The sequence below is a fragment of the Colletotrichum paranaense genome (genome assembly GCF_030867605.1).
Source record: "Colletotrichum paranaense strain IMI 384185 chromosome Unknown Scaffold_9.1, whole genome shotgun sequence".
Lineage (NCBI taxonomy): Eukaryota > Fungi > Ascomycota > Sordariomycetes > Glomerellales > Glomerellaceae > Colletotrichum > Colletotrichum paranaense.
The window spans coordinates 1,839,222-1,853,278 of NW_026848967.1; the positions used below are offsets into that span (position 1 = coordinate 1,839,222).

Genomic DNA, 14,057 nt, shown 5'->3' on the forward strand with positions numbered 1-14,057 from the left:
CCATCCCTGTACGTACCCCTGTCGTCCCGCGCAGGAAGGGGCCCCTTCCCATGATTGCTTCGGCAGTGGCAGATCACGTGCCCTTTCCCATCCTGAATCATATTTGATTGGCCAATGGCCCAGAGCGGGTCGTGGCTTCCTGCTGTTGTCGAACTCGGAATGCAGTTGCAGCAGACGTGTACCTTCCGCTGCGAATTTTGCTTATCTAAATTGGCAATTAACCCGGAAAGAGCTCCCGGATAGAGGTAGCAGGAAAGTGCTTAAGGTTTGAGGCTCTGCTCGAAATACAAGGCAGGAAAGGAAGATCAGCCACAAACCATTGCTAAGGACTGTGCCTAGGGAGGGACAAGAAGGATCCAATCAGGTAACACACTGTCACAATTGTATTGATGACATGAGATTTCATCCATCTCAGGATGATACACATGCCGAAAAAGCCTGTGAAGTTAAGTAGGCAGACAGCAGATGTGCTACCACGAATGCAAGGTCCTCGGCATCCCACTTGGAATTCGGTGAGCCTCGGTGTAACCAGTGTACGGTAAGGCGTCTGACTCGCGACCTCCCCAATTCGTATTCGGTGTTGCCGAGGCGCAATCCAAATTCCTCACGATCTCCTTGTTTTTCCGTTCCGCAGGTTGATTTCTCCAGCATTTTGTCTTGGCCCAGCCCATGTGAGGATTTTTGGATAAAAACTCAATTGTTGCCAGATTTGTCTGAGACAAGTGACGATCATCAGCCCTCAGTCCTCACCGACGATAACGCCACTTTCCCCACCTCCGCTCGTTCTTGCCCTTCCCCCGTCTCAGCCTCCCCTCGCTATCCACACAACAAGCTTCCAACAATACCTCACCAGCCACTTGCCTCACCTCCCTCAAATAACCACATCATTCCAAGAATGGGCTTCATCGGCGCAACGGCAGCAGGCCTCATGGCCGGCCTCCACGGCTACATCCTCGTCCTGGAGATGTTCCTCTGGACCTCGCCCCGCGGCCGCAAGGCCTTCAATCTCACCGCCGATTTTGCCGAGAAGACAAAGGCTCTGGCCGCCAACCAAGGGCTCTACAACGGCTTCCTGTCCGCAGGTCTCGCCTGGGGCATCGCTCACCCCGTCCCTGAGTTCGGGCGCCAGCTCCAGCTCTTCTTCCTCGGCTGCATCGTCGCGGCCGGGGCGTACGGCGGCGCCACGGCGAACCCGCGCATCTTCTTCATCCAGGCTGTTCCGGCGCTGGCTTCCATCGGTGCCGTTCTTTCGGGCTACTAAGACTGTGGACGAGCAACGTCGTGGCCCGGTGGTGATTTGTTTTGGCTTGGAGGAAGCTAGGGTTGGCTGATGAGTGAGACTGTGGCGTAGTGGGAGGTCCGGCTTTGTGTAACCTGGCGAAGCTGCTGCCCTTGGGAGAGGATGGAGATATCACCTTAAATTATCTATTGTATTAACTACTAGCGACTACCTGATAGAAAGCAATGGCCATTCGATGATTTTCGTAACGCTGTAGTAAGATGAGTACCGAGCCAACGGTAGAGCCAAGGCATCAAAGCTCTTCCTTTTCTCCCCGCTTCCGTCTCTCCTCGGCTCTGAGCTCTTCCTGGTAAGCAGCCTGCTTGTCCGTCCTCTCCTTTCTGACGCGGGACTCTTCCCTGAAGGCCTCCATCTCCTTCAGATGTTCCGCCTCAGTGTACTCCTTCACTTGCTCATCCGGGTTGACCCAGTCGTATGGGACACGCTCAGTAATGAGATCACGGTAGACGGGCTTGAACCCCGGGTTGCCCGTCAGCTTTCCTCCCTCGACGTTACGTCCGGCCTTGATGACACCGTCATTGAACAGCGATTCCCAGAAACCGCGCTGCTTCTCCGGGTCCGTTTGCGCCGGCACCCAGGCCATTGGTTTGGGCGGGTGGTCCTTGAGGTACGACACGGCGCGATCCCTGCGCTTGCGATAGGCCTTGTACCTGGCTTCCGCATCTGCTTTCTGTGCGGGAGTCAAGTCCAGCTTGAATGAACCGGCTTTTTGTCCTGATGCGCTGCCTTGTCTGGCAGCCAATGGCGGGAGACAAGTCGTGTCAAACCGAGCTTCCCATCTCTCTGGTTTGTCGCTGGCTGCAGCGAGCGCCGACCAGTGACCGTGAAGCGTCTTGGCACGCTCATGTAAGTCGTGGGGCTCCTCTGGGATAGGACTATGATGTCCGCCACGATTGGCAATGGCCATGATGGTTCTGTCGACGCCGGTCTCTTGGATAACTAGCCAAGTGACATCTTGCCGCGTCTCCAAATTGTGTAGCATGGCAGAGTACGTGTCGTAGTCATCACCCGGGAGCGAGGTCGGGAGCATGCCGTCCCGGAGGGTATCGCTGATGAAGAGCACCTCCCGGATGGTTGAGTGGACGGCCGAGTCAGTCGGGAGGTCCCGCCAGGGATTCGTGGCTGCGTAGTCTTCTTTACCCGGTTTGGATGAGTCCAACAAGAATGCCCTGATGAGATAGAGGCCAACACCAAAGAGTGCGAAGAACCTCACTTGTCGACTTTTGAAGAATGCGATGAACATTCGTTTAGGAGCGCCATGGTCGGCAAAATCTTGGGGTAGCAGTCCGGACTGCGACATCTTCGACTGTTGCGAGTCAATGACTTCAATCTCGTCTTCCTCTGTCGTTGAAATTGATGAGATGTCGTTCGACAAGCTGGTACCGTGCAGACGAAACGCTGGGGAAAGAGTCCGTGATAAGACTGCACTTAAAGTCTAAAAAGGAGCTGTCTGAGCTTCCAGGTTTGAGATGACTAGGCAGGCAATCTAACACTAGCGTGTCGGAGCCGGCTCGGCCGATACAACATGTTGGGAATCATTATGATCACTATTCAGATCTTATGAGAATGGAGTTTAGATGACAAGGCATGCGTGGGAGCTGCGGCACGTGGGAGATGGAACCTTCTCACAGTATATCAATAAATAACTGGCTGCGGGTAAGAGGTCTGTTCAGAGAATCTATTTGCGGCGACTGAGTAATGTTGAGGTTGATGAGAACACCATGAGGTCGTCTCAGCGTACGAGCATGACGTTCGCGCGTCGCACCAGGAAGGTGAGAATATCGCAGGAACGAGGGGCAACCAAACATTAACGTCGTCTCGTTTTCTTCTGGCGTGTGATCGTCTCCTCCTTTGAGCCTGAGCAAAAACGGATGCCATTAAGATGCCGTTTGACCGCATGAAACAGACCAGAATGTTTAAACTCTCCCTTGAACTTGTTCCAACCCTCTTGGCCAATGAGGCTAATGGAGGGGGTTAGGGATGCGAGTCGTGGTGAGGTGAGACTGGCTGGGGCGCGAGACATGAGATGAGATGAGGAGGCGGGCGACGTGGAGACTGAGTGAGTGAGTGAGTGAGTGCATGAGCATGAGCGAACGGGTCAGAGCCTAGAAGGTGTTGGATGAGATGCGGATACCCGGAAGGGCTGGGCTATGAGTGGCATTCCTTTTTTTTCCCTTCCTTTTGGCGATTGTGTTCCTCCTCGCTTATTGCGTTGTGGTTTCTTCTGCGGGTACGACTACCTGGAATTGAGAATTCTGCCTCTTCATGCCAACTTTGGTCAAGAAACCCGACTCATCTCTTTGATCGTCACCCGACAGCTCTGAAGAGGGAAAAGAAGGATGAGAGGCTACCTTAGGCACATAGGCGAGTTTAGTGTAAAAGGTCAGTGAGCCTCTAGGGGATGACCCCTGGAAAGTTTAGCCAGATTTTAGCATCCGATCCAAGTGCGAATCCCAGCCCAAGCCCTGCAGCAAAGCCCGATGGCTTGAGGTTGGACTGCCCTGAATGGGGGTGACTGGCTGCCCTGCCTTAATTGTCCGAGCTCTTGCCCTGCGTCCAACGTCAGTGTGGACGCCCCAGGGTGGGGTCACGTGTGACGCACGTGATGCAACTATCGTCATTGTCGTCTTGCAGCACAGCTCCTGCCTGGCAATTGGGGAAGGTGTGTGCCTCACTGGGGTAGGCAGGTAGGTGCCTTGAGTTGCTGGAGTAAGGTAGGGTATCACAAATTAAAAGTGGAAGGCAGCGAGGGGTAACGACAAAGGCAACAAGTCAGCAGGAGCACTGCATTAAAGCACGAAAACAGGCAGTAGCTGCGTAGCATTATGTACCTGAATATTGATCTGTACCTTCCTCGAACACAAGGCCAAGTCTCCAACGTCATCCGCTCTTACCTTCCTTTCCCCGGTACTTCCATCCAGAAAAACGTGTGGCCGGGACCGGATAAACCACGGGCAACACCTTTTGGGGGCTTAGCGGCTGTCCCGTCCCCACAGTTCCTCCCTGGTCCACACCATCGTGGGTCATTCCTAGCTGGCAATTTTCCTTTCAAACCTTTGATTTTTTCGACGAGACAGCTCACCCTCCTCACCCACCCTCGCACGACGAACCGCATACGCTCGCGAACCGACCTCTCGGTATCTCGATCAATCCATCGTTTAGCAAGCCTGACATCAGCTACCTGCATCCCGCATCACTTCACGTGTATCATCATCTACAGCCAGTCGCGCGCCGACAAACCCACAAATCAATTACAGAATCCCTTTCGTGACCTGTCCACGAGAGATCGATCAGCAACTACCGAACCACCAAAAAAATACCACCACCCCTGCGCGCTGTTTGCACACCCCCAGACACTTGCTCATCGCCAGATACCTACTTTGCGCATAATTAACCATGCCTTCGAATCTACCATCAAGCTTCGCCTCGGCCGCCGCCGGCCAAAACGCCAACCGCGACGCGAGAGGCGGTCGACAGGACGGACGTGGAGCTGGCAGCGGGGAATGGTTAGTGACTTTCCCCATTTCGCCCAACAAACCCCCATCGCTACCCTGCTATTCTCTGTGCTTCCTGTTTGCGTCTGGAGATGACGAAGAAAAGTTGGCGTTCGCGTGATATTGGTGATGGTGACTCTATAGACCGCCACCTCGTTGGGTTCTCGCCACGTTGTCGCAATATCGCCAGACATCAGGATGCACAGCGCGGCTAGGATGTGACTGAGAGCCTGTACTGACGCCGCAAGCAGGGCTCGACGTGACGGCAGAGTTAACGGCACCCTGACCTTTCGACGATCCTCGACGACGCCCGGTCAGCCATCCCAACCCGCAGCCTCGTCCGAAAACGCTTTCCCCTCTACACCGCTCGACTCCGGCGCAGTTCCTCAGACCCCTGGCGCTGCGACATACGACTATCCTGCCCCTTCACAGTATCAGAAGGACTCAATTGTCGGTGTGTACAAGAACGGTGCGGCGGAAATAGACGCTTCCAATGTTTTTGAATCGGGATGGACTCCGGGACACACAAACGGAAGCGCTGCGCGAGGTTGGGGAAAAACCAACAATAACCACAATTCGCAAGATCCTGCTGCCTGTTGGAACAACCGGGGTGACAACAACCCCGTTGCTGTCAATGGCATGTCTGAAGAGGAGAAGGAGGTGCGTCGGTCATTTGGAGCAGGCCACCAGGTAAACAATGCTAATATGAGACAGGCATTCGCATCTGATGTCAACTCTACTCTGAAGCCTCCCATCCAGAAACAGGAGGGCACCCAGGGACCGGGACCGAATGGACGGAAGGCGTCGCTATCACACGGTAGCGCCGCCGGATACGGATTACAATCGCCCTCGTCTGCCTCTAGACCTGGTACCCGGCGCCGAGAGACGACGGATTCCAACCCTTTTGGCAGCGGTCCCCTCGCTTCACCAAGTGCCACACGATTCGCTCGCGATGACCAACAGTCTTTCCTGTTTGGTCGCAAGAACAACGACGTCAAGGAGCAGGAGCCAGGCGAGGATGAAGGTGCTGGACAGCCTCAGTCTAAGCCGCCTTTTGGAAACCTGACGCGTAGCAACACGGCGGGTAATCCTTCCATGGGTGCCAATATCAGTTCTCTCTGGGGAGCTTCTCAGCCTCCTTCGGCCGGGGGTGCTGCTGGTGGCGGCGGCGGCGGCGGCGGCATGGGTAGTTTCGGCCAATTCGCTTTGCCAACTCCAACTTCGACTATTGGCGGTGGCAACCGTGGTGGAAGTCGCTTTGCAAACCTTATGAACAAGGAAGGCACCGACAGTCCCGCAATCAAGCCTAATGAAGCCTCGACCCCAGAAGCAACCCGATCTTGGCGATCCCGGCCCCGAACCGATACCGACCCCTTCGGCGGAGACGACAACTTATCTGGCAGCGCCGCACTCGGAGGTGCTCGAGACACCAGTCCCCCGCCGATCCCCAACCCTACCAATATTGGGATGTTCGAGACCCCGGTCAAAGGTTCAACTCAAGATTTTGGCATGTCTGGACTGAACCTGGGACGCCCTTCGGAAAACGAGCCTGGCCCAGCGAGCCCGTCGCAGACGAACCCTTATCGCAGCCCGCCGGCCGACCGAAACGAATCACAGGAGGAAGGATCGGGTGAGAAGCATCACGGCGGTGTGGCTGTGGGCGCTGAACAGAATCCTGGCTTCGGCACCGTGTCGCGCGGCTTCCCGACACACGCTTTTGACGGCAGCGATCGCAGTCAGACCAGTAGCGCTGGACCTAGAGGTTACGCCTCAGGCTGGCCTGTCCCTCTGTCTACGGGCACTCCTGACCGTGAACGCGCCGGGTTCGGCGGCGGAGTTTTCGGCAATGCTCTCTTCAGTCCTATGGGCACTGATCTCCAGTCTCCAGGATTGTCGAGTATCGGAGGTGGCGTCTTCGGCTCGGCTAGTGCTGCTGGCCTCGGTGGCCCAGGCACTATTGGCCGCAGTAAGTTGGGTTCTCTCTTCCCAGCTGCCATGCAAGCACAAATGCAAGGACACGAGCAGGAGAACTTGAGTGATTCGTTGCCCGACCTTCGGCAGAGCAACCCTCTCGGTGCAATCGGCCGTAATAACTTCAGTGTTGCGCCCAGAGACACCGGCAGCCCTCTCCGCAGCGGCCGGGGAGGAGTCTTTGAGGAAATGTTCCCCTCTGACCCTACTCGAACTCATAGCGGATTTGGAGGTGCCGACCACCCTGGCGCTGCGGGCATCGGCCACCCCCAAGCATTCACTCCCGGAGCTTCCACCGGTGGCGAGTTCGGGTCGACTCCTGTGCGCCAGATGGTCATGCCTGACCGTATGCGCTGGGTTTATCTCGATCCTCAAGGACAGGTTCAGGGCCCTTTCAGTGGTCTCGAGATGAACGACTGGTACAAGGCCAACTTCTTCACTCCCGATCTTCGGGTTAAGAAGGTTGAAGACCCCGAGTTTGAGCCTCTTGGACAGCTCATCCGCCGCATCGGAAACTCTCGCGAGCCTTTCCTGGTTCCCCAGATCGGCATCGCCCATGGCCCACCGTCTCAGGCTGGACCATTCTCTCCCAGCGGCAACGTGGGTGTCATTCCTCCTCTCAGTGGTGTCTTCCCTAGCTTTGGTAGGACATTGACCGCGGAGGAGCAGAACAACCTCGAGCGAAGGAAGCAGGAGGAACAGCAAGCGATGGCACAACAGCGAGACTTTATGATGAGGCAGCAAGCCATCACCCGACTGCAAGGTCAAGGCCCAGGTGGTGTCCCAGGTTCTTTGCACCACCAGCACAGCGCTCACAGCTTGCAGAGCCAGCCTAGCTTCAGCAGCATCTCCTCGCCGATTGGCCCTCACACCCAGCAGCCACCCATCGGAGGTGGAGCCGGCCCAACGTCTGGGTTTTTTGACTCGGCTACCCAGCAGGGATCTACTCAACCCCCTGTCGGTTCTGGACTCGACCATTTTCGTGAAGAGGAACTTGCCACACTGAACGCTTCCGAGCGCCAGATGCTTGCGAATGTTCAAGCCCCGCCTAGTCTTGCAGGTCTTTTTCCTCAGCAACCGGTCGGCGCTCCCGCGAATGAGGGCAACCTCCGGAACCACCTTCCCGGTACCGAGCAGTTGGACAAGGACGAAGAGGGATTTCGTGAGCGCTTGAAGGAGTTTGAGGATATCCGTGCCGAACGCGACTCCGAGCAGTCCCAGGAAGCCGCTACCAGCCAGAGCATTCAGGAAGATGTTGCTCAAGATGTTTCCGCTCCTGCTTTGGCTCAGGCTATCAGCAACGAGCACCACAAGTCCCCCGCCCCTGGCATGAAGGAGATTATGGAGGAGGAGCATCAGCTTTCATTGACTCAGCGTGTCCAGCAGGCTCAAGCTGCCGCCGAAGCTGCAAAGAACGCTGCTGCAGGCCTTCCGATGCCGTTCCCTCCCCCCCTACCTGCAGCTGGTACACCTCTCCCGGCCCCCACCGCCCAGCGTGTCCGTTCCAACTTGCCCGAGCAGTACAATCGTTCCCAGACTGGAACTCCCGACACTGGGTCCGCCACTGAGCCCCCGCCATTGGCTCCTTGGGCCAAAGAGGCCGCTAGTCGCAAGGGACCTAGTCTGAAGGAGATTCAGGAAGCTGAAGCGCGCAAGGCTGCCAAGGCTGAGGAGGTTGCCGCCGAGCGTCGTCGTTTGGCGCTTGAGCAAGAGGCTGCGGCTCTTCGCGAGCGCGAGAAGGCTATTGTCGCTGCTACCGGCCTGCCTACCACCAGCACTTGGGGTAACGGCTCCCCTGTTGCCGCCGTCAGCCCTTGGACCAAGCCTGCCGTTGTCAAACCCACTCCAGGCACCAGCACCCCCAGCAAGCAGAAGACTCTTGCCGACATTCAGCGTGAGGAGGAAGTGAGAAAGCTCAAGGCTAAGGAGGTTGCCATCCAGACTGGACTGGCTACTGTTGCTGCCGGCAAGCGTTATGCCGACCTTGCGACCAAGCCCAATGCTGCCCCTGGCCTCGCTCAATCCAGCACGCCCGCCCCGCCTCCTGGTCCCGGCTGGGCGACCGTCGGAGCCGGCGGTAAGGTCAAGGTGCCCACCGGACCTGCGTCTCAGACGAGATCCGTTAGTGCCGCTGGCATAAAGCCGGTCCCGGTTGTTGCAAAGCCGGCTGTCAAGCCTGTTGCCACCGTGATTGCGGCCGCCCCTGCTAAGGGCAACGTTGCCATGGATGAGTTCAACAAGTGGCTTCACCACGAGTTGTCCCGTGGCCTTAACGGAGTTGATGGTAAGTCAACCAGTTCAACCTAGACCTGAAATTCAGTGCTAACGTCGTTTCTAGTGGACACTTTTGCTGGCATCCTTGTTGAACTCCCCCTTGAGGATGGTATCATTGCAGACGCCGTTTACGCGAACTCAAAGACGATGCACGGAGCACACTTTGCTGAAGAGTTTGTTCGCCGCAAGAGACTCGCCGACAAGGGTATCGTTGAGAAGCAAGGTGCTGTTGACAGCAAGACGGGTAGCTCGTCCAGCGGCTGGAACGAGGTTGCCAAGAAGGGCGGCAACAAGGAGACGCCCCCTGCTGCTGCCGGAGATGCCGGTATCCAAGGCGCAGGCTTCAAGGTTGTGCCCACGCGCAAGAAGGCAGGAAAGAAGAGCAACTAGGAGCAGCCACCCGCTGCCGCTGGTGACGCTGGTATCAAAGGCACCCGCAAGAATGCGAGAAAGAAGAACAATTAGAAAATGCTGTGGGAAAATTCGCGGCGGAAGATGGCCTGGAACTCTCTGATTAGGCGATGCTTGACGATCATGTCTAAACGGCGAAGTTGTGGCTCAGGATTACTGTCATTGGTACACAGCGTATGTAAGCGCTCTATTGTAGCGATAGGTAGCATGTCAGAAAGCATTGTTGTAAGGGCGTGTCCCACATTACAACGTGATGCCACTTTTGGCTGGCTTGCAGCTTTATGAGATGGGCCATGGTGAGTGAGTCTTTGAAGTACTTGAGGTCGAAGTTGAGGTACCTAAGGTGGACATGTTTCGGTGAGATGCAAGGTGAGTGGCTTATGTAAGGCGGTAGGTGAAAATTTGCCCCGCCCCCACCATGGAAATTTCGATTTCACAGGGCATCGAAACACGCCAAATTCACCGTCTGAGTCACTTGATCTTCGACCAAGACGAACATTGTCACCTGTGATATTCTAGACAAATTCGAACTACGAGCGAGTCAAACTCCTTTATCTCTGGATACTTTCTATTCAGAAAAAGCGAGGTCATCGAGCATTTCTTTCTGGCGAAACTACCCCGCGACGCGCGGGGCAGAAAAGAAAAGGTCACTTATCGCGACCCAGAACCCCTCGATATCACAAGCGAGGCGCAACCATTGATTCCACATTCGAATACATCATTTGAGCCATGACGGATGCGCAAACAAATGGCCCTCAGGCTACGGCCTCGCTGCTTTCCCGGTTCACAGATGGCGCCTACATCGATGTCTTGACGTCTTCAGTGGCTAAGGATCTCATCACCAGATTTACCACCAGTCTTCAAGCCCAGACCGGCGGAGAAAATGCCAATCCCACAGCAACGTCAAAAGAGTCACTATCCGAAGATGAGATCGCTATAGGTCTTGCCGCTCTCAACGCGTTTTTGCAGTCAAACGTCACGGGTCCCGTGCTGGAGCACGCTCATAAGGTAGAAGCACTCTTCACTGAGGCCTTCACGGCAGGCAATGACGAAAGAGGATCATCAGCAGACACCCTCAAGGCGCTACGCAAAGACAGTCTCAAGGCCCTCGAAGTCGACGGCGTCTCACCGTATCCTTACATCCCGCACATCGAGCTCTTTGCGCTCGCCCGCTTTGTCTTCCACGAAGCCTCCTCGGCCAGCGATGCCATCATCAAACTCTCTTCTTCTACCTCATCCCGCCTGAGTCTGCCCTGGACCCGCCTACGCGTCAACGTATGGCACTTCAAGCTGCTCAGCCAGCCGTCCCTCGGCCCTGGCGCCAACTTTGCAAAGGCATCGCAGTGGATTGACGTCCCGACGCTGGCGGAGCAGATTAACCTCGGCATCGAGACCGTCCGGAAGCAAATCCTTGACGAGGATGTGTGGTCGACGAGTGAAGAGGCCTGGTCACGCGAAGAGAGGGTGCAGTTCTTGCTTGAGGTGTCCAACACGCACATTATGCTCGGCCGCGATGATCGGGCGCGTGAGGCGCTGGAGGAGGCGACCAAGTTGAACAACTTTGCGTACGCGCTCTCTGGTGCGCTGGGAAAGAGGACGAAATTCCAGGAGAAGAGCACGAGTCAGCTTGTTGTTCTCGCAAAGAGCGATGATACGACCGAGGGCGAGGGAACGGCAGCAGACGGCGAGGAGGAGGCCAAGCCTGAGGCTGTTGCCCTCAATGATGATACCCTGCTTGAAGAGATTCAGTTCTCCAAGGAGGCGAGCGGCAAGCATGGAGAGCTCGCTGCCACATCTTCGGGGCTTCCCGCGGCGCTGGCAGATTTGTCTCCAGAGGCGCAGCCGCAGCTGTCGCCCCTCGACCAGATTATTCTCCTCACTGAAGCAACACTCAAGGACACCTTTTCTCCTGTTGACACTCTGACTTCAGAGGAGGTTCTCCCCTACGCCGTGCGCGTTGTCTCGGACAAGGCTACAAACTGGCAAATCTACTCGCAAGCCCTCCTTGTTCGCTCTCGCATTGAAGTTCACCGCAGCAGAACAGTCGAAAGAGGCGTCCTGCAAATGCAAGCCGTTGTGGACCAAGTCGTTGTCGACACCTCGGAAGTACCCCGCCCGAAAGCCGAAGATGTCGCCAACAACGAACCCGCCGACGTCCCCGCCATCGCCGTCTCCGCCCCAGGTGAGCCCGAGATCGACACTGCCGTCGCGGCACCCGTCGACACGGAGAAGCCCACATCTTTCTTCCCCGCCGCCAAGGAAACGGATACCGCCCCCGCCCACGTCCGGCTGCAGTACATCCACGCGCTCTCTTCCCCTCCCAAATGGCACCTCGAGTCCGAACTCGCCTATTCATGGGCCGGCGTCGGCTCCCTCGTCTCCGCCCTCGAAATCTTCAAGCGTCTGCGCCTCTGGGCCGAAGTCGCGCTCTGCCTCGCCAGCAGCGCCTCCAACGACGACGACGACTCAGGCCGCGGCAACGGCGGCGAGGAGAAGGCCAAGGCGCTCGTGCGCTGGCGGCTGTTCCATCGCACGGGACAACATGTCGTCGAGAACGCGGATGCTGATGCGGAGGACCTTGACGCGCGGGATGTGACGTACCTCAACCCTGCCGACTTCACCGGCCCCGAACGGAGTCCGCCGCCGCCAAACGCGCCGAGGCTGTTTTGTATCCTTGGTGATTTGGAGAACGAGCCGGCGCACTGGGAGCGGGCCTGGCAAATTTCGAACCGGCGGTTTGCGCGCGCGCAAAAGTCGTTGGGAGAGTGGTACCTTTCGCAAAAGGAGTGGACCAAGGCGCAGGACGCGTATAAGCTCGCGACGCAGTGTAACCGGCTGAGTCCCGAGATGTGGAGCCGGCTGGGCGATATCAGTCTCCGGCTGGGCCAGTTCCCGGATGCCGCGGAGGCGTATAGTCGGGCGATTGGCGCCGCTGGGGATGTCGTTGGCGGCGAGGACGCGAGGACGTGGAGTAACTTGGGTAGTTCGCTTTGGAGCATGTACCTCGAGGCCGTGGAGGAGGTCAAGAAGCAGATTATCGAGGAGAAGAAGAATGGCACGGCGGAAGCAAATGCGTCAACCGAAGAAGCAGAGGACGAAGATGACGAGGAGCCGAAGAAGCGGGAGAGCAAGGCCAAGGACCCGGCTACGTTGCTATCCCAGTCCCTGGCGGCCTACAAGCGCGGCGCATCGATTGCGCAGGATAATTGGCGCATCTGGGACAACGTCCTCACCCTCGCGTCGCGGATGCGTCCGCCCGCCGTCTCGGAGATGGTGCAGGCCCTCCGCGCCATCATCCGCATCCGCAACACCGAGGACGCGCTCGACGACGACGTCCTCCGCGCGTTGCTCCAGGAGAGCGTGCTCACCAAGGAAAAGGAGAATGACGAGAGTAAGACGGGGGTATACGTCCCGCCGCGGGGTACTATTGAGAAGGCCGTCGTTGCGCTTTTCGAGGAGAGTGTTGTGCCGCTTATCACGACACGGTCAGAGCTGTGGGAGCTTATTGTCCGAGAGCGGGTGTGGAGACGGGACTACGCCGGCGCCGTGGATGCTGCGGAGAAGGCTTGGAGGGCGGCGATAGGAGCCGGTGCGGGCGGTGGGTTGAAGGCTTCTTCGGCGGGGTCGGGCGGGGCCGGGGACGATTTGAGCCGGAATTGGCTTGCGGATAAGGGGGCGTGGAAGGTTGTTGTCGCGAGGACAGACGAGCTTGTTAGTGTGTTGGAGAACTTTGGGAGCGAGGTTGAGAGTGTGGGCAGTCGGTGGAGGGGCAAGGCGAGGAATGCGGTTAGGAGTGTGATGAGTAGAGGGAAGGAGGCGTGGGAGGGGACGGAGGAGTGGGTTTTGTTGGAGGGGATGATGGACGGGTTGAAGTTGTGAGGTTTGAGTCCGTGATGGTGATGGATGGCGCGACGTGGTAGACGTCTGTCGGACGGTGGATGAATGGATTCAAATGAATAGGACTCAAACGCCAAGATGGCGATCTTCTTCAAACCCTTTTGTGAAAGCTCGCCAACCGTCACGGGTCGGGTGAGTTTCGGGGTCTATGGATGAGTATATCTTGGGGGAAGCACGACGCATCACTAACCTATGGAATCCATACGGATTTTCGCAAAATGTCCTTCGTCTATTGAGAAGTGAGATGATCTCATCATGAGCCTCCACCAAAGTTTACTCCGCAAAGCAACACAGCATCGAGGGAAACCAAGAGCACGCCCGTTCAGACCCTCCACGCAACATTATCGACAGTACCGATACCATTCAGAGCAGGAGCTTCTAAGCATCCAGGCAATCCAAAATCCTGCTCGGTAGACTGCTCAATACCTCGTATCGGTGAATCTTTTCACGACATCCTCTCGTCTTCACGCCAAAAACTCACCAAAAGTTCGGTCGAGCGTTCACTGAAACAGAAAGACTCTGGAGACCTTGGAAATGAGTCACCCATTAATGCGCCGCTTCCTGATTGTCTGCTCGTTCTGTGGGATGAGTGTCCATGAGATTAGCTTCTTAAACTGCCTTACTACGTGAATAATCCTTCAAGAATTGGGAGGTCTCGACCGCCATGCTGCCTAGAGTCTGGCCTGGGGGAACGGGCCCGGTTCAGGGGT

The 14,057-nt window shown here is 56.8% G+C and overlaps 4 protein-coding genes across 4 annotated transcripts; 3 read left to right on the forward strand and 1 right to left on the reverse strand.

The window, feature by feature from the left end:
- Positions 1–895: 895 nt before the first annotated feature.
- On the forward strand, positions 896–1,261 carry CPAR01_11377 (uncharacterized protein; the record flags this gene model as incomplete). The annotated part of the gene is made up of 1 exon (XM_060495636.1): positions 896–1,261. The coding sequence occupies one exon, from the start codon at positions 896–898 to the stop codon at positions 1,259–1,261; it is 366 nt and encodes a 121-aa protein (XP_060345984.1).
- A 271-nt stretch (positions 1,262–1,532) lies between these two features.
- CPAR01_11378 (uncharacterized protein) lies at positions 1,533–2,600 on the reverse strand (the record flags this gene model as incomplete). The annotated part of the gene is made up of 1 exon (XM_060495637.1): positions 1,533–2,600. One exon carries the CDS (start codon positions 2,598–2,600, stop codon positions 1,533–1,535), a length of 1,068 nt encoding a protein of 355 aa, XP_060345985.1.
- A 2,096-nt stretch (positions 2,601–4,696) lies between these two features.
- CPAR01_11379 (GYF domain-containing protein) lies at positions 4,697–9,429 on the forward strand (the record flags this gene model as incomplete). Its single annotated transcript, XM_060495638.1, has 4 exons — positions 4,697–4,806; positions 5,046–5,454; positions 5,509–9,049; positions 9,104–9,429. 4 exons carry the CDS (start codon positions 4,697–4,699, stop codon positions 9,427–9,429), a joined length of 4,386 nt encoding a protein of 1,461 aa, XP_060345986.1.
- Positions 9,430–10,179: 750 nt separating this feature from the next.
- On the forward strand, positions 10,180–13,329 carry CPAR01_11380 (TPR repeat-containing protein; the record flags this gene model as incomplete). Its single annotated transcript, XM_060495639.1, has 1 exon — positions 10,180–13,329. The coding sequence occupies one exon, from the start codon at positions 10,180–10,182 to the stop codon at positions 13,327–13,329; it is 3,150 nt and encodes a 1,049-aa protein (XP_060345987.1).
- Between the last annotated feature and the right edge of the window lie 728 nt (positions 13,330–14,057).